Source organism: Otolemur garnettii, unplaced genomic scaffold (assembly GCF_000181295.1).
Source record: "Otolemur garnettii isolate 467f Iridium unplaced genomic scaffold, OtoGar3 scaffold00029, whole genome shotgun sequence".
NCBI lineage: Eukaryota > Metazoa > Chordata > Mammalia > Primates > Galagidae > Otolemur > Otolemur garnettii.
In genome coordinates, this window is record NW_003852424.1 from 16,282,382 (window position 1) to 16,300,679 (window position 18,298).

At 53.6% G+C, this 18,298-nt stretch overlaps 2 protein-coding genes across 3 annotated transcripts in view; both read right to left on the minus strand.

Moving 5' to 3' along the window:
- The window catches only part of TBXA2R (thromboxane A2 receptor), a 12,386-nt gene extending 5,434 nt beyond the window's left edge, over positions 1-6,952 (minus strand). Inside the window, exons 1-3 of one of the 2 annotated variants that reach the window (XM_003788739.3) lie at positions 6,659-6,952; positions 2,452-2,554; positions 1,117-1,985 (exon numbers count right to left, since the gene is read on the minus strand). In XM_003788739.3, the coding sequence (XP_003788787.1) occupies positions 1,117-1,902 (786 nt within the window). In that variant the 5' untranslated portion in view covers positions 1,903-1,985; positions 2,452-2,554; positions 6,659-6,952. Of the gene's footprint in view, positions 1-1,116; positions 2,555-6,658 lie in introns of both variants that reach the window. The other variant, XM_023512592.1, reaches the window with a different exon arrangement.
- Positions 6,953-11,340: 4,388 nt separating this feature from the next.
- The window catches only part of CACTIN (cactin, spliceosome C complex subunit), a 19,639-nt gene continuing 12,681 nt past the window's right edge, over positions 11,341-18,298 (minus strand). Inside the window, exons 7-10 of the mRNA XM_003788740.3 lie at positions 14,956-15,148; positions 14,155-14,277; positions 13,780-14,066; positions 11,341-13,004 (exon numbers count right to left, since the gene is read on the minus strand). Of these exons, the coding sequence (XP_003788788.1) occupies positions 12,514-13,004; positions 13,780-14,066; positions 14,155-14,277; positions 14,956-15,148 (1,094 nt within the window). The 3' untranslated portion in view covers positions 11,341-12,513. The remainder of the gene's footprint in view (positions 13,005-13,779; positions 14,067-14,154; positions 14,278-14,955; positions 15,149-18,298) is intronic.

Genomic DNA, 18,298 nt, shown 5'->3' on the forward strand with positions numbered 1-18,298 from the left:
CACTCTACCAAGGGTGACAAAGTGAGACTCTGTCTCTAAAAAAAAAAAAAAAAAATCCCGAATGGCCAATGACACCACTTCAATGAATGGATTTCAGAAATCTTCTCTGGGCTGGGCGCATAGTGGCTCATCCTAGCACTCTGCGAGGCTAAGGTGGGTGGATTGCTTGCGCTTAGAAGTTTGAAATCAGCCTGAGCAAAAGTGAGACACCCATCTCTACTAAAAATAGAAAAACTGAGGCAAGAGGATCACTTGAGCCTGAGTTGGAGATTTCTGTGAGCTTTGATGCCACGACACTCTACCCAGGGCAACAGCTTAAGACTCTGTCTCAAAAAAGAAAGAAAGGGGGTGACGCCTGTGGCTCAAAAGGGTAGGGTGCCAGCCTCATATGCCAGAGGTGGTAGGTTCAAACCCAGCCCAGCCAAATAAATACAAAATAAAAACAAAATAAAATAAAATTAAAATTAAAAAAAAAGAAAAGAAGGAAGGAAGGAAGATCTCTTTTCTTTACATGAGAACTCTTTTTTTTTTTTTTGAGATAGAGTATCACTATATTGTCCTCAGTAGAGTGCTGTGGTGTCACAGTTCACAGCAACCTCAAACTCTTGGGCTGAAGTGATTCTTTTGCTTCAGCCTCCCAAGTAGTTGGGATTACAGGTGCCCGCCACAACACCCAACTATTTTTTTGTTGCAGTTGTCATTGTTGTTTTAGCTGTTCCAGCCCGGGTTTGAACCCGCCAGCCCCAGTGTATGTAGCCGGTGCCCTACCCACTGAGCAACAGGTACCACCCACCTTATGTGGGAACTCTTGTGGGGCTGCCCTGACCAAGGGAAAATCCATGCAGGACTGGCTGAACCCCAGCCCAAAACTAGGCAGAAAGGAAACTCAGGAAACATTTAATAATTAAATGATGCTATCTATTCTACAGTGCTTTTCTCCTTTTGCAATGCAGGTAAACTCCTGTTCATCCTTCAAAGCCCCAGGTCCTATGCCTTCCTCTGGAAAGCTTTTTCTGACATCCTAGGTAGAAGAATCTTAAAGCCTCTCCCTGGGCCTCCCAGTCCCCAGATGCTGCCTCTGCCCCAGCCCTGAACACTGCCCAGACTTCTACTCACCAGAAGTGGCATCCAGCAGACACTGGCCACCACCATGATGCCTAGGAGCTGAGCCATCATCTCAACCTCGCAATCTCGGGGACGCTGCTGGGCAGCCTCCTGCCCATGGTAGACATGGCACAGTGTGGCCACACTGACCGTGTTGAGTAGGAAGGAGAGCCCCACCGAGAGGCTGCCGAGCATTGAGAAGAGCAGGCCAAAGGCCACATCCCCTGGCTCAGTGCCTAGCGTGAGGAAGCACCAGGATCCCGGGTACTGGATGGAGTAGCGGCCCACGCCCAGCAGGGGCAGCAGGCCAAGTGCCAGTGCGGCACCCCATACCAGCCCCACGGTGGCCCAAGCACGACGCTGGGAGGTGACTGCCGGGCGGGAGAAGGGCCGGGTGATGCCCAAGTAGCGCTCAGAGGCCATGGTGGCCCCAAGAAGCAGCGGGCACAAGCCAAAAAAGACCATGACAACGCCCATGAAGTGGCAGAGACGGCAACTGGGGTCCACAGCATGCCAGTCGAAGAGGGCAGCATGCTGGGTCACCACAATGGTGCCTGTGACCAGTAACCCCAGGAAGTCAGTAAGGACGAGGCCACAAAGGAAGGTAAGGAAGGAGGAACGTGTTTGCGAGCTACCCTGCCGCGCGCCTGCTAGTACGCTCAGGGCCAGCAGGTTGGAGGCCAGGCCCACCACGCAGAAGGAGGCAGCGAACCAGGGGGAGGCGATCAGGCGCCGTTCCTCCAGTGTGATGTTTGTGGGCCGGAAACAAGGGCCCAAGGAGCTGTTATTGGACAACATGGTGCTGGAGCCGGACAGGATTGGTCACCACCCCATCAGGCCAACACTGCAGACGGGGCAGGCTGGCACTGGCTTTGGCACACCTGTGAGGCAGAGAGATTTGCTTGTGATTAATTCTACATTTTGGTGTAAGTGGCTCTGGTGAAGTTCTACACAACCTTCAATGCCTCAGCTCAAATATCTGTTCCTGACTTACCTCACTCTCTACTCAGAGATGTTACTACTGTCATTACCACTACCACTACAACTGCCACGAATACTACCTATGGTTCTGACTTGCCTCATACCCAATGACCCTCAAGGGCAAAGACCAGGCCCGTCTCCTCTAGGATCCCTGAAGTATATCAGGAAGTATTTTCTGGGTCCCAGAGAAGAGCTGGGGAGCCCTGGGTTTGAACTCTAGCATTGGTGCTCATTATGAGGCTCTGATCCGCATAGTTTCTACTCCCCGTGCCTCAGTTTCCCTGTCATTCACCCATACAAGCAGGCTGTATGGCAGGCTGCAAAATATAGAATAGATTTTAATTACTGTGAGACAGAAATTCTGACCTCCAGGATGTATCCAGTGTGGAGAGGGCAGGCAGCTGGCTGTGGGCCAAGGGTCCCTGGTTCTCTCCCCGGCTCCAAGGTCAACTTCATGGGTCACAATTTCCTGTGAATGCATGTGGGAGAGGCCTGGCCTTGTTGATAGTTTAGGGGTAACAGTGGGTCATTTATCTCCCTCCTTATACATGTTGAAATTGTGTGGATTCCTTTTTTTTTTTTTGAGACAGAGTCTCACTTTGCTGCCTCTGGTAGAGTGCCCTGGTGTCATACATAGCTCACATCAACCTCTAACTCTTAGGCTCAAGCAATTCTCTTGCCTCAGCCTCCTAAGTGGCTGTGACTACAGGTGCCCACTACAATGCCCTGCCATTTTTAGAAATGGGGATCTCACTCTAGCTCAGGCTAGTTTCAAACTTGAGCTCAGGAGACCCACCCACCTCAGCCTCCCAAGTGCTGGGATTACAGGCGTGAGCCACTGTGCCCAGCCCTTGGATTCCTTTTTTTCCAAGTTCATGGAGTTTGCTTTTATAATAAGAAATAAACTGCAATCCAGTTCCATTTTGGGAATCAAAAAAACTCAGCACATTTGGAATGACAGTTTCCCTAGGGACAGGTTGTAAAGGATACTAGGAGGGACCTATTCTCCAGTGTGGAGTTGGGGGACAAAACCAGAAAGACAGCTGGACCCAACTGCCAGATGTGATGAAAGTAAAGTGAAATAAAACAAGACTGTTCAAAACCCAGCCCCCATTTCCCCAGAAGGACACACTGTGGGAATGTCATAGTCTGGAGAGAGGCAGTGACTTATCTAAAGTCACCCAGGGGGCCAGGGCTAAAACCCAGGTCTCCTGCCTCCTGCCCTGTGTGCATCCCCAAGACATCCCTGGGCAGGGAGGGAAGGCAGCAGTTGGTGGGATCAGGGTGGGATTCTGCCATATAGAGGTATCAGGCAGTTAAAGATCATAAAGGTCCGATTGTGATCTGCATTTTGCAGAGAGGGAAAACTGAGGCACAAAGAGGTTAAGCAATTTGTCCAAGGCCATGAAGCCCAGCTGGAGTGGATCTGAGATTTAAACCCCAGCCTCCTCACATAGAAATGTGACTAAATGCTTTTTCTAAAGCCTGCCAGGGAAGAGTAGTAGGAATCATTTGATTTTTCTTTGAGAAGAGAAGAATTTTCTCCCTTCCCTTCCTTCAGACAGCATCTCACTCTGTTGCCCAGGCTAGGGTGCTGTGGTAACAGCCTTCATATGATTTTTCTTTGAGAAGAGAGTGGAATCCCTTGAGAGTGGGTATGCACTGTTACTAACATTCCTGGGAACTTGGGCTGTGCCTGCGGTCACTGCCCCAGCTCCAGCTTGTCTGGAGTGATTGCCATAAGTTCCCTTTGTCCTCCACCCTCATGTGAGAGCTCTGCTCACTCAGGGACACACACCCACAACTCTCTTACACCTCTGGGAACAAACCTGTGACTCAGAGATCTTGGCCCCAGGGAGGCTAAAACTAGAACCAAGTCTCTTTGGCCATAGCCAGCAGTTTCCAGGCCCACGCACTGCTCCCCACCTTGGGGTTCAGGTGATAGTGGTTGTTTCTAGTTTCCAAGACAAGGAGGCCCATAGGGGAACCTAGCACAGCCTCCTGTCTCCTCTCTGGTTGGACAGGATGTTGGCAGGGTCCCCACCAAGGAAGGACCAGAAGCAGTGGTTTGTGGCCCCTGGGGAAATCGATCCCCTTCTCTGTGCCACATGGGATGGGTTTATTTTGTTAAAGCTGAATAAACCCAGAATCAGGCAGGCTGAGAGTGGGGAAGGTTTGCACTTTGATGGTCCAGGGTTCTGGAATTCTAATGAGCCCCCAGTTCTGGAATCCGGAAAGTCTCAAGGTTCTAGAATTTGCTGGGCCTGGTAGCTCATGCCTGTAATCTCAGCACTTTAGTAAGCTGAGGTGGGAGGATGACTTAAGGCCAGGAGTTCAAGACCAACTGGGCCACATATCAAGAAGCTGTCTGTACAAAAAATGAGAAATTAGGCTGTGCATGGTGACTAACACCTGTAATCCTAGCACTCTGGGAGGCCAAGGCAGGAGGACTGCTTGAACTCAGAAGTTCAAGACCAGCCAGAACAAGAGTTAGACACTGTCTCTACTTAAAATAGAAAAACTAGCTAGCCGTTGTAGCAGGCACCTGTAATCTCAGCTACTCAGGAAGCTGAAGCAGGAGGATCACTTGAGCCCAGGAGTCTGAGGTTGCTGTGAGCTAGGCTAAAACCATGGCCCTATACCCAGCATGACAGAGTGAGACTCTGTCTAAAAAAAAAAAAAAAAAAAAAGAAAGAAAGAAAGAAAGAAAAATCTAGAATTCCAAGTCGATGAGGTTCTGGAATTTGGCTAGGAATGTGGCTGAGTTCTGGGTTCCAGAAATCTCTGTTTTAGCTCCCTGCTTCTTTCTGGAGGGTGGATACTGAGAGTGAGTTCTTTTGCATCCCAGCACTGACCATGAGTGGCCTGGGCCTGCTGTGTGAGGTGTGGGATTATTAAAGCTCTGTGCACTGCTGTTCCCAGAGGCCCTGGTGCTGGGCCAGATGCACCCACCAGGCTGGGCTGCTGCCATGCCCAGTGTGCTTGGAATGTGCTCTTTGGTTCCCAAGCAGGCCTCTCCTCCAGGGGGTGATACCCCACCCCAGGTCCAGCCATCTCTTCACATATTCTTCTCCCACTCAGCACCCCACCCCTGGACCTGGCTGTCTCCATAGCCTGGGCCTGCCCAGCATCTCCCCCCAATACACACCCAGTGCCAACAATGGACTCAGATGAGCCTGGACTCTCCAATCCTCAATTTGACCCTTCCAAGTTGGGGGCTTGACCTCATCCAGCCTGGGTCTCCCCTCTCTGTGAAATGTGCATCCGAATGGCACCCATGAGCCTGCTGTCATTCTGGGTGCTCAGCCCAAGTCTGCCTGGGGAGGCTCTGCCTCTGCAGTGCCTGGGTGTTCCCTTCTCATTCCTGGCTGTAGGTATCCACAACAGGTCTCCTATCAAGGTGCACAGGACAGCCACATGGGAGTTCTGATGCTTGCTGTGAGTCTAGCCTGTCTCTGACTGCAGCCTGGCCCACTGATGGTGTCTTTAGGCCTGACACTGTAGGGACCAGGCTACCGTCTGGGCCAGGACCTCTCCCCCCACCTGATGCCAACCCCCACACCCAAACAGCTGCAGGTATAGACCCTCTGCACACACTTGATGTGTGCATATACTTGACACGCCCTTATGTGCAGAGAAACCGTTGCCACCCACCTTCCTGTTTGTGATACTTGTAAGGCCCCTGCAAGGAGGGTGCAGGTTGGGAGATCCAAAGCTGGCTAGAGTTGGTTCCAACTCATGTGGCCCCCTCTGAACCTCTGTTCCTTCATCTATACAGATCAGAAGTCTATGTCAGAGCAATCACAACTCTTGTGCTGGACACAAAAGTCATAGTGATTCCACCAGCAACCTCTGTGTGGGTGCACACACATACACACAGGTGCACGTGGGTTGACATAGAGACAGAAATAGAAAGTCAGACATGCAGACGTACTAACACACACAGCAGAAATACAACAGACAGACATTCAAGAAGAAAGATACACAGACACATAGGCAGAAACACAATAGATACACATAGACCATGCAGACACAGATGGACACACACATAAACACAAAGCAGCAAACACAGAGTCAGGCAGAAACACACAGATACAGACTGACACACACACAAACAGACACACAACCCGCTAGACCTGCACACATACACATTCACAGAGATAGAATGAGGCACACTCACAGACACATGGCTGCAGGGACACACTTGCTCCCAGCCACACCCAGTGCTTGGCCCCACTCCCCTGCTGTGGCCAGAGTCTCAAAATGCCTTTCACAGCTGAATGACCCCACATGGACCCAGAGACCTTGAATGCACAGGTTAGCCTGGGCCACACTCAGACCTAACTGCATAGGTCCCCAATGCAGGCTGCAGGAACACAGGCAGGGGACACCTAGCACCTGGTTGGGATCACTGAGCACGCAGACACACCCACAGCAGGGCAGGGTCAGCTACGCGGGCTCACATGCACACCAGGGCTTCCAGCACTGCCGCCCCCGCGAGGCGCAGCCTACACAAGGGTGGACCCCACCTGGGCGACCCAATCTGGGCAGACCTCACTTAAGCGGACCTCACCTAGATGGATCCATCGAGGGGGGGGGGTGTCTCAGCGCTGCAGTCTCAGAAGTGAAGAAGGTGGAAGGCGTGGAAGGTCGGGCTGGGCTCTCAGGGGATTTCCCCCAGGGAAACGGAGTTACTGCTGGGGCACCCGCCTGTCAGAGGAACCCGGCACCGCCACGTCGGCGCGGGGTCTGGATAGAGGGCGTGGCGGCTGAGGACGCCCCAAAGGCGCAGGGACCCGGCCTGGAGAGGTCTGAGAGGCCTCGACCTCGCCCGGGGTGGGGACCCCGCTCGGCAGCGCCGCTCTGTCTCTCCAGATCTCAGTCTCTGTCTCTCGGTCCGTACTTCTCTCATCAGCCCCGCCCCCCGGCGCCGGCCACACCCCCCAGGCGTGGGTCTGGCTGATTTGGGTCAGGGGTCGCCAACAGCGGCCGGTAACACCCCCCGGCCTCCTTGGTGGGGGGGAGCCTTTGTGGGACCAGAGGGCCAGGGTTGTGGTGGGTGTCCTGGGGTGGGATGGTAGGGGCGCCCCTGCGGGAGCCTCGGCCCCTCCACTCGCCCAGCCACCCCTTTCAGGCCTCTTCCCAGCACTCCTGCTGCCAGGCCGCGCATTATTCACCGTCTGGGCAGCGCCTGAAGCCCGGGAGGGGGCGGGCGGTCTGGGCGGATCAGCTCCCGACTTGACGCAGAGGCCTAGGGCCCCAAGCTAGTTAACCGGTGGGGCCGAGCCAGGCACACAGTAGGTGCTTAATAACCATATGGGTATGTGATCTGTTTGACGCTCCTGCCAGGGAATGGGTGGGAGCACAGGGGTGTGGGAGGCTTCAGACCTTCTACCAGTCTTCAAGGCCACCTAGCTGAGGAAGCTTTTCTTTTTTTAAATTGAGACAGTCTCACTTTGTCACCCTGGGAAGAGTACCTTGGCGTCATAGCTCACAACAACCTCAAACTCTTGGGCTCAAACGATTCTTTTGCCTCAGCCTCCCTAGTAGCTGGGACTACAGGCGCCTGCCACAACACCTGGCTATTTTTTTTTTTTTAGCAGGCCCAGGCTGGGTTGGAACCCACCAGCCCTGGAGCATGTGGCCAGTACCCTAACCACTGCACTATGGGTGCCCAGCCTGAGGCAGCTTTCTGGGAGAGCTTTCAGGTGAGCCTGGAGGGGATGGGTGTAGTTTTGCAGGGGAGGGTCTTGTCTTGTGAGGAGCTTTCAGGTGAGCCTGGAGGTGATGGGGATAGTTTTGCAGGGGGAAGGGTATTGTGAGGACTAAGGGACAGAGGAGGGACTGTCCAGAGCAGGGTGGCCTGGGGGGTGGGGGGAAATGGATGGAGCCTGTCAGTGCAGGAATGATTCAGAAAGTGAGTCCTAGGAGCTGAACTCAGGACTTGGGACAGGCCACAGGCCATATGGGCTTCTTTATGGAGGGATGGCCTTCAGCCTCTTTGGCTTCAGTTCAAACACACAAGCCAGGCAATACCTTAAGTTAGGGCCTGGAGTGGGACAGGACAGTCTGGCTTGGCCTTGGCTCACTCCACCTAGTCCCCTGGGCCTGGGGGATGGGTTCTTGCCCTGGCCCTGCTCTCCCCTTATAGTGTCCGGAAGCCCCTTCCGGACTACCCCGCCCACCATCCTTCCAGGCCTTTGCTCCCACCCTGCATCCCTAAGGTAGGCCCCTCCCTGTTTCATCCCATTGTCTGAGTCTCTGGGCTGTTTAACCCTAACTTCTCTCTTCTTGGCAAGGAGGCTGCCCAACTCCTATGCACCTGGCAAACCTCAGGCTCCAAAGCCCCTTTCTTCTTGATCTAGGCCTTCTTTTTTTTTTTTTGAGACAGAGCCTCAAGCTGTCCCCCTGGGTAGAGTGCCATGGCATTACAGCTCACAGCAACCTCCAACTCCTGGGCTCAAGCGAGTCTCCTGCCTCTGCCTCCCAAGTAGCTGGGACCACAGGCGCCCGCCACAACGCCCGGCTATTTTTTTTTTGGTTGCAGCCGTCATTGTCGTTTGGCGGGTCCGGGCTGGGGATTCGAACCCGCCACCTTAGGTGTACGTGGCTGGCGCCTTAGCCGGTTGAGCCACAGGCGCTGAGCCGATCTAGGCCTTCTTGATCTCCTAATCTTACTCCCTCCAACTCCTCTGTGTCATGGCTCTTGCGGTGGGACAATTCTGAGTCCCAGGTGAGACTTCAAATCAGGCCTGTCCTTGAGATTCTCTGCTGGAGAAGCAGCTAGGCACCAACTGTTCCAACTCCCTGGGGTTGAGGTTGGGCCAAAGAAGTGACAGGGCCTAGGGGAGCCCAGAAATGAGCTGGGAAGGCATCCTGGATGGAAAGGATGTGGGAATTAGGGCTTCGTGGAATGAGTAGGAGTTCTCCAGGTCTGGGCTACATGGCAATGGCAGAAATTGCACATGCAAAACTTTGGAGGCCAGACAGAGCACAAGGCCTTGCTGAAAACTAATTACACAGAGGGCAAATGTGGTGGGAAGAGGATGTCGGGCTGGGGCTCCAGATGGGGGTGGGAGCGAGAGATGGAGGCTGGAGGAAGGCTGTTCTGTTCCCACTTCCTCTGTCCCCAGCCCTAAGATAACAAAGACAACATTTCCTTCTGGGAAACAGCCTGAGCAGGGGTCAGAGAAGAACATTTCACTTGCCTTTTAGCCTGAGCCTCATTATGTCTCTGTGAGGTAGGGAGTGAAGACATTCACGGTATATAGACAGGGAAACTGAGGCCCAGAGGGAGGAGGATGCCAAGCCCGTGTGTAAGGCTTGAACATGTGCTCTGGGCTTCTACCACCTCTGGGGTTGGTGGCTAGAGATGTTCAACTTTTACCTGCCCACATTACCCCATCCATCCCTTCTCCCCACCCTGGTTCAATGGCTTCAATGGCACACAGGAGGCTTGCATAGGAGTAGTTGTGAGGGGCTGAGGGGGTGGGCCAGATGTGAGGAGCAGAGGCTGGGCTCAGGATGTGCCCCCTGTGGCTGTGGTTTCCGGTGGGGGCCAGGCAGGGAGTTTCTATTCTTAGATTTGAACACACTCAAGGGCAGGAAGAAGCTGGGGTGGGTGAGGGCTGGAGGCAGCTTCCGGGACACATGGGAGACCTCAGGTCAGGGTGGGGGGTCACAGGGTGGCTGCACAGATGCAGTGCCTACCCCTGGCCCCTACTTCCTATCTTCATAAGGCTTCTCCCTGACACCCGGCTCTGTGGCCTTGCCTGGCTCATTCACCCTCCCGTGGCTCTCCAGTGCCCTTCTCCTGAGCATACCTGCTACCCCATCCTCTGCAAGGCAGCCTCACCCTGCTCCTTCTCAGCCCAATAGCCTTTCCTCTGCCAAGAAAGCTCTCAGTATCCCTTGTTGGTCTCCCCCCCCACCCCACCAGACCCATTGCCTACCCTGCCCCAGCTCTGCCTCCCTCCAGACTGGGGGCTCCTGACTAAATACGTGCGCAAGTTGGGGGGACATCCATCTTTTCCTCCTGCCCTGAGCAACCACCTCCCTTGGAGTTGATGCCCTGCTGGAATGCACAGGGAACCAGCACACTGGAGCTGAGAACCTCTGCAGGGGCAGGTGGGAAATTGAGGCTGGAGCATGGATGGTAGTGTGGCAAGAGGAAGAAACCTAGGTTCTAGTCCTAGATTAGATGGGTGAAGCAGGTTAGGTTCAACTGGTAGAAGCTGCCAAAGGATGCTAAGGCTGCTCTGGGGATCTGAAATTAGTGCTGTCTGCCAAGGGGTGGGAAAGGAATGGAAGTGCTGTGTGCTATGGAGGGTAATCTGTATTCTGGAGCATGCTGGTCAGGGTACGCCAAGGTCTGGACATGGGGCAGGGAACCCTTGATCAGATGCACTCCCTGCTATAGTCCCCAAGCCCTACCAAAGGCTCTGGGATACCGTTGTAAGTCAAGGCTGGGAGGTGACTGGTGGCCTGGGAGAGCATACAGGCTGACTCCCAGCTGTCTGCTGCAGTCACTCAGCCTTGGCATTGTGGACATTCTATTTATTTTTTTAAGAGACAGTCTCACTTTGTCACTCTTGGTAGAGTGCCATAACGTCACAGCTCATAGCAACCTCCAGCTCTTGGGCTTAGGCGATTCCCTTGCCTCAGCATCCTGAGTAGCTAGGACTATAGGTGCCCGCCAGAACGCCCAGCTATTTTTTTTTCTTGCAGTTTGGCTGGGGCTGGGTTTGAACCCACCACCCTTGGTTTATGGGGCCGGTGCCCTAACTCACTGAGCCAGCATTGTGGACATTCTTTATGGACTTCAGGGTGTTGAACAGCATCCCTGGCCCTCACTCCCTTTGTGCCTGTTGTATTCCTCAGTCATGATGACCACTGATATACCCAAACATGGCCAGGCCTTGTCCCCATGAGAGCCTAGGCCCAGGTAAGCAGCTTGGTTAACCACCTTCATGTCTGGACAGTGGGTGGTTCCTCCTTCCCAGGAGTGAGGCAGCCGGATCAGAGAGGGGACCCAGGGACTAAACAAGGCTCCTTAAGGGATTGCTATGATCTAATTTTGGGTGCTCTGATATTTTTCAAAAGTCTTCTTGGTTGTGTCAGTCCCTCCACTTTAACAAATGTACCATGTTATGCAGGATGCAGGTGGCAGGCCATGGGCAGCAGAGATTCCGCACTATGTAGAATTTCCGTAAATCTAAAATTATTCTAAAATATAACATTTATTAAAAAAGCATGCAACCTCACAAGTGGACCAATTCACTGAGAATTAAAGATTTCCCCCCCTCCCCACCTAAAAGTCTTTTTAAAGAAACTGTTTCCAGACAAGACAGGGTGCCTGGGTGGGCTGCTGGTTGCCTGGGGGTTGGTACTGGTGGTGCTGGGAGGTAGCACTTCTGCGTAACCTGGAGAACTCTTTCCATCATGTTTAGGTTTGGGGTGTCTGTCATCAAATGGTCCAAAGAAATAAGCCTGCCTGCCATCTTGATGAGGACTAGTGTTATGGGTAGACATGTGGTCCTTAGCCTCCCCTACCTGAGGAAAGGTGTCAAGGAGGGTGGCCCCAGGGAGGCTGGGAGGAACTGTCCTGATGTGGGTGACATGCCCCAAGGCCCTGGCACAGACTGGATGGGGAGATATATGAGAGAAGCCCCCACCAGCGGCCCTCCAGGGCCTGTGCTCAGTAAACCTTGGTTCTCATGACCTGACAGAAGATGAGGACCCTGATGGTGGACGATTATACATCCTTTACACCAACCTGGACAGGGGAGACTGACCCAACCACCAGCACCAGGAAGAGCTGTGGGGGGCTCAGTTGCTATAGAGCTTGGATATTCCCAGTCTCTTCTGGAACATACAGGAAGGGTCCAGTTCCTGCTGTTGGGGGCTCCTGAGCAGGTATGGCCTGAGGGGGTGGGCCCTGGCACTGCTGGACTAGTAGCCACTGTCTGAGGGCCAACCAATGCTCTGTGAAGTTATCAGAGGTGGGACTTGGGGCAGGCACATGCAGGGATCAGATGCAGTTTGAGAGGCCGGGGTCTGGCTTCCTCCTTAGACTCTGAGGGTGGCACAGTGGGTCTTGGGCCCCAGATGCCCACCCAGACAGAGAGGGCTCTGAAGATGTCACTAGCAGCCCCTGACATGTGAGGCCCTTGGGCCAGCCTGTCCCAGCAGCCCTCAACTCTCTGAGGCAGGTTCTACAGTGATCCCCATTTCACATGGGGGAAACTGAGGCCAGGTGAGGGGAAGGTCATCTGAGGTGGGATGTGGCTTTTAAACATGGCAGGCATGACTCTGCAGGGCAGATGGTGGCTCTGGAGTGCCTGCCAGCTTCACCAAGCCCCCTTTATTTACATTTCCAAGGACACCTGTCCATTGTCCCCTGAAGGTACCATTGTTCCCCAGCAACTGTTACCGCCGGTAGCGGTAGCGCTTGAAGTGGAACCAGAGCTGGAAGATGCCATTGGCAAACTGGCAGCGGAAGCCATGGCGGTGAGAGTACTCCCACTCGCGGTTGACAATCTTGAAGGCGATATCCTCATAGGGTGGCCCGGCATGAAAGCGGAGAATAGCGAAGTCCTTGTTGTCTGCGCAGGTCTCCAGGAAGTATTCTGGCGTGGAGCGCTTGTCAATGAGGTCAGGGTAAAAGATGTTGAACTTGTAGCCCTGCACAATCTTGGGTGGGGGATTATCAAAATCGTAGTGCGTCTGGTTGTACTTGTTCCACTCAAAGCCCGTGTGCACGCGGTTGAAGAAGCGCGGCTTGCGGGGCCGGTACTTGTCGGCCCACAGGTAGGCCTTGCCCGTCAGTGGCATCTCCACGCTGAACTGCGCCTCGTCCTGGCCCATGCCCTCCTTGGCACGCCGGAAGAAGATGTCCTCTGCACTCTCACTGGCATCACCTGCAGGCAGGACATGATTTGACCCAGGGCCTCAGATTTCTTCCCAGTCCTAAGCCTCCCCCCCAGACTTCTGACAGGGGATTCTGTTAGTGCCTCCTAGAAGGAGAACTGAAGCCCAGGTGGGAGAAGGCACACAGGACAGGCCTCAGGCTCTGAGAGGCACACCATTCTCTCTGGGCCCCTGGTCCTTGGTCATTTGTGTTCATCACCCTCCTGAGTGGACACCACATAGTGGCAGGAAAGCTAGGTAAACCCAGTTTACCACAACACCCAGCTATTTTTTGGTTGCAGCCGTCATTGTTGTTTGGCAGGCCCAGGCTAGATTTGAACCCACCAGCTCAGGTGTATGTGGCTGGCGCCTTAGCTGCTTGAGCCACAGGTGCTGAGCCAATGCCTGGCTATTTTTTATTGCAGGGTATAGCCTGGCTACTATGACCAGCTCCATATATGACTCCCTAGGGGAGCCTGGGCAGGGCCCTTTCTCAGACCTAGCTTGTCCTCTGTTCTGGGATGATAGCAGCACAGGGAATGCCCTGACAGGTGCTAATAAAAACCTCAATCCCTGGTGTGTGCAAAGCCAGTCAGCAAGCCCAGAAGTGAATGAGCCAATCAAAGAATAAATGGGTGAATGAATGGGTACTTAGAGACCCAATGAGAGGAAAGGAGAAATGTGAACAAGTTTACCACCAACCCAAAGATTTTAGCTGAGGGGGAATGGTGTTGCTCTTGGACACCTAAGAGCTGTGCCCCTGCTCTCTGGTCCCTGCCACCGTACCTGTGACCTGGAGCTGCTGGCGTGACAGCTGCAGGCGTTGCAGGTCCTCGTCAGGCTCCAGCACATGTGCATCCAGGGGTAGCTCATGCGCTGTGAGCAGCCGTGGGCTGTACTTTCCAGCGTCATAGTCATCCAGGCTCTGCTGGATCAGGTCCTCTTCCATGAGCACTGCCTCACCCTCACCTTCACCCTCGCCCTCTACTGGTGCCGCCTCATCTGCTTCGGGCTCCACGGGGCCTCCCTCTGAGGGCCCCTGTGAGGTAGGGGCTACATCCTCGGCTCCCAGGCTAGAGAAGGGAAAGGTCAAGAGGGTCAGGGTAGGGAGGGTCAGGGTCTGAAGGATAGAGAAGACAGCAGCTGAACCCTGCAGCTTACCTGGGGCTGGGGGACTGTGGCTCCTGCTTCAGGATGGGGAACAGTGGCTCACTCTCCACACCCTGCTCCTGTTTCAGCTTGTACAGCTTCTGCCGCAGCACATCCTGGTGGCGCTCACGGAGCCTGGGATGAAAGGCTCAGTTATCCTCCCCCTTGGGGGCAAAAGGCTCTGCGCCCCTACCCCCCACTAACATTCTCAAGCTCCATTTTGCTACAAGGACCCTGGAGGCCAGGAGGATGGCTACTCTTTCAACCAGGACCCTTGCTCAGGTCCTGCCAGTCCAGGATCAAGCTTTTGGCCACAAGGACAATGTGACTAAGGGACCCTGGAGAACCATCCCGTGACAGGGAAGGGGCAGGTCCGTGTCCCAAGGGATGCACACTGGATAAGGCCCAAATGGCCAAGACTAGGTCTAGTCAGTAGAAGGGGCCCTGGAAGGAGAGTTGGAGAGGAAGATGATAAATTCAGAGGCAATTACAGAGTAATGTGAGTTACAAATAAGCTAGAGACACTGTGTTTACCCAGTGATGCCAAGTATGCTGAGAATCTGTACACAGAGGCTGGGAGGGTGCCTGGCCTATAGTGGAAGGTGGCCTAGATAGGACACAGGATTTCCTGCAATGTATGACAACCCCAGGGAAACAAGGGTGGGTGCTGATGGAGCCAGTTAGGTGCTCAGGACTCCAGCTGGGGGGCGCTGTAGCATCTTAGGGGACCTTCCTGCCCAGACCCTGGTGGAATATACAGCTCCCTGTCCCTAGGCAAGGTCTTGAGGGATAAACTCTGTGAGGCCTTCTCACCTGGCTCTGGCCATGTGGGCACGAAGCTGCTGCAGCAGGCTTTCCCAGTATCCCATGTCCAGGTTGGGGCCACCAACCCGGATCTTGCCCTCGATACCCTGGAAGATGACTTGCAGCTGGCTATACGTCTTCCCCTTGAAGACCGATTGCACGTCTGAGCTTACCGAGGCATTGACCCCCTCGCGGCGCTCACCTGCAGTGGGACAGACAGGGGCTGCTTAGCGCGGGGACAGGGGATCCTGGTCTTGAGTTTCTCCACTTCACTCAGCTGCTCCTTACCCCTATCTAGGCCTCTACTCCACCCATAGGTCTTCTCTGGTTTTAAGTCACCCCCAGCCTGGCTGACCCTTTTTAATGCAGCCAAGAGCTGGGGTGGACGAGTATGTCACTACCAGCCTGAACCAAACTGGGGGGTGTGGGGGCAGGAGGGTTTATTCAGCAAAATCCAGACCCAGCTGTGTTACAACAGGAACATGGCTCACCCTCTCTGGGCCTCCGCTGCCCTCTCTAAGGCTGATCTAGATGCTGCTGAGGCCAGAGACCCCACCTGACACTATGTCAGTGATTTTGAATCGATGTGCCATGGTACACTGGTATACGGTGAAAGGTTCTTAGGTGTACCATGAAAACTTTTAAAGATTATATTTATTTTTTTGAGACAGAATCTCACTATGTTGCCCTCAATAGACAGTAAAGTGCTGTGGTGTCACAGTTCACAGCAACCTTCAACTCTTGAGCTCAAGTGATTCTCCTGCCTCAGCCTCCCAAGTAGCTGGGACTACAGGCGCCTGCCACAATGCCTGGCTATTTATTTATTTATTTATTTTTTGAGCCAGAGCCTCAAGCTGTTGCCCTGGGTAGAGTGCCTTGGCATCACAGCTCACAGTAACCTCCAACTCCTGGGCTCAAGTGATTCTCCTGCCTCCGCCTCCCAAGTAGCTGGGACTACAGGCACCGACCACAACACCTAGCTATTTTTTGGTTGCAGCCATCATTCCTGTTTGGCAGGCCCAGGCTGGATTTGAACCCACCAGCTCAGGTGTATGTGGTTGGTGCCTTAGCTGCTTGAGCCACAGGTGCTGAGCAACGCCTGGCTATTTTTTATTGCAGATGTCATTGTTGTTTAGCTGGCCTGGGCTGGGTTCCAACCTGCCACCCTCAGTGTATGTGGCTGGCGCCACAACCACTGTGCTACAGGTGCTGAGCCAACATTTTTTTTTGAGATAGAGTTTTATTATGTCGCCCTGGGTAGAGTGCCATGGCATCACAGCTCATAACAACCTCCAACTCTTGGGCTTAAGCAATTCTCTTGCCTCAGCCTCCCATGTATCTGGGAATACAAGTGCCCACAACCTATATACAACCACCACAACCACCACAATGCCTGGCTAGTTTTTGTTGCAGTTGTCATTGTTGTTTTAGCTGGCCCGGGCCAGGTTCGAACACGCAAGCCTTGGTGTATGTGGCTGGGACCATAACCACTGTGCTATGGGCACTGAGCTCCAACTTTTTTTTTTAGATCAACATTTAAGTGTGCTGTGGAAGTTTAACTATAGGTTCAAGTGTGCTGTGAGATAAAAAGGACACTCCCTTACATGCTCTGACTGTGGCACACTGGCAGGGCCATCTGACAGCCTCACCTTGCAACCCTGCCCTCTTGCTGCTCTTGCTACTCCTGCCTTTTTTATTGTTGAGGATTCACTGAGGGTACAGAGAACCAAGTTATACTGATTGCATTTGCTGGGTCAAGTCTCTCTCATAATTGTGTCCCACTTCCAAGAGGTGTGTCACCATGACCCTCCACTCCACCATGACACCATGACCCTCCACTCTTTTCTCCTTCCCTCTCTCTGCTCCCCTGTTCCCCTAACCTGTTCCCTATCCCTGTTCCCCGCCTCCTTGACACCAAACCCACCCACTCCTATCTCAAGCCCCTTGAACATGCTGTGCTTCCTGCCAGTAAGCCAGTTTTCTGTCTCTTAACCTGAACTCCACCTACCCTCAGTGCTCAGTGATAACACCCCTGCCACAGGGAAGCATCCTCAACCACCACCAATTGACAGGGACCCTTGAGATCCAGAACTTCCTGAGGCATGCACTTGTCACACGCTGGTGCCAAGTCCGTAGCACTATGTTGGGCTCATGAGGAGCTGAGGACATAGTTTCTGGGGATGCAGGGAGGTGACCTACATATGTTACCTACCCAAAACCTGCCTTTTCCAACCCTTGTGGGTGGTAACTTACGAGGTTCATGCCCAGACCACAAGGGCTGGGACAGGGCTGAGGGGACCTGAGTACTCTCCAACAATCAATAGACATTCTGCAATCAGAACCCAGAGCTTCAATCCTGGACACTGTGGCAGATACCCAAGCAGGTAGGTTGGGCTCTGGCCAAGTCAGAGCGCGCCTCTGCTCTCTCTGAAACAGGTGGTGCCACTGCAGACACTGAAAACCCAAGCAGAAAGCTGTGTGAGTGCTGCGCCCACAATACCAAGTGCAGCCCAACCGGCATTTATAGGAAGCCAGGTCTGGATGCTCCTATGCCCCTTGATGTATCTGGGACATCCTCCATCAGAGCCTGGCTGGACCTGCTGCTAGGTGTGGGGGAGAGACCCTGTGAGGGGTGAGAGAAACCTAACAAGGCTGAGGAAGGGCAGAAACCTACTTTCTATTGCACATCCTACTGGGATCACTGGGTGATCACGATTTTCCAGCTCCAAAAAGACAAAGCAAAGGCCCAATTTAATTTAAAAAGGCAAAGACAGGGCTCTGTAGATGTCCTAGGGAGGACAGCAGACTCATGACTCCTTAGTTCCCTTCTTTCCTTGTATTATTATGCTGAAGGGAAAATCTCAAACACAAACTTTCTCTCTGAAGACACATGAAGCCAAATTGCAATTCATGAGGAGGAGAGCTGAGTGCAGCTGATATACAGAGATAGGAGATAGGGAGTGTGAGTGGCTAGAGAAGGGACTTTGTAGTGACCAGGCCCATGGAGGCTAGGAGGGGCTTGGGGACTTTAGCACTGGAGGATGGAGTGAAACGTCCCTCCAGATGAGGCCACAGCCAGTGGAGTGGGGCATCTCACAAGTTTTGAAGGAAAATGCCCTGCCCTCGGGCAGTGCCTGTGGCTCAGTGGGTAGGGTGCTGACCCCATATACCCAGGGTGGTGGGTTCGAGCCTGGCCCCAGCCAAACTGCAACAAAAAAAATAGCAGGGCCTTGTGGCGGACACCTGTAGTCCTAGCTACTTGGAAGGCTGAGGCAAGAGAATTGCCTAAGCCCAGGAGATGGAGGTTGCTATAGCTGTGAGCTGAGATACCACAGCACTCTATTGAGAATGA